Genomic DNA, 258 nt, shown 5'->3' with positions numbered 1-258 from the left:
CACCTGTGGGGACAGGGAAACCCAGCACCAGGCTCCCTCCAGCAGCCCCTAGGCCTTGGAGGGTGCCACCTCTCCTGCTGGGCAGAGGTCAGAGGCCGCTGGAAGGGGCCATCACTCCAGGTGATTAACCTCCTCTGTACCTTTCAGGACATGCAGCGAGGTTCCCTGCTTCAGGTCCCAGATGCGCATGGTCCCGTCCTCGTACCCCACCACCGCTCGCTTCCCTGGATGAGACAGAGCCAGTAGACAGAGCCAGAG

The 258-nt window shown here is 62.8% G+C and overlaps 1 protein-coding gene across 1 annotated transcript in view; it reads right to left on the bottom strand.

Annotated features, from left to right (window-relative positions):
* Positions 1–140: 140 nt before the first annotated feature.
* Positions 141–258, bottom strand: part of AAMP (angio associated migratory cell protein) — a gene marked incomplete at both ends in the record, with an annotated part of 938 nt that continues 820 nt past the window's right edge. The window contains one exon of the mRNA XM_029084199.1: positions 141–241. Coding sequence (XP_028940032.1) covers positions 141–241 — 101 coding nt within the window. The remainder of the gene's footprint in view (positions 242–258) is intronic.

Source organism: Antrostomus carolinensis, unplaced genomic scaffold, assembly GCF_000700745.2.
Source record: "Antrostomus carolinensis isolate BGI_N321 unplaced genomic scaffold, ASM70074v2 scaffold37533, whole genome shotgun sequence".
NCBI lineage: Eukaryota > Metazoa > Chordata > Aves > Caprimulgiformes > Caprimulgidae > Antrostomus > Antrostomus carolinensis.
This window is presented reverse-complemented; position numbering and strand designations above follow the sequence as displayed.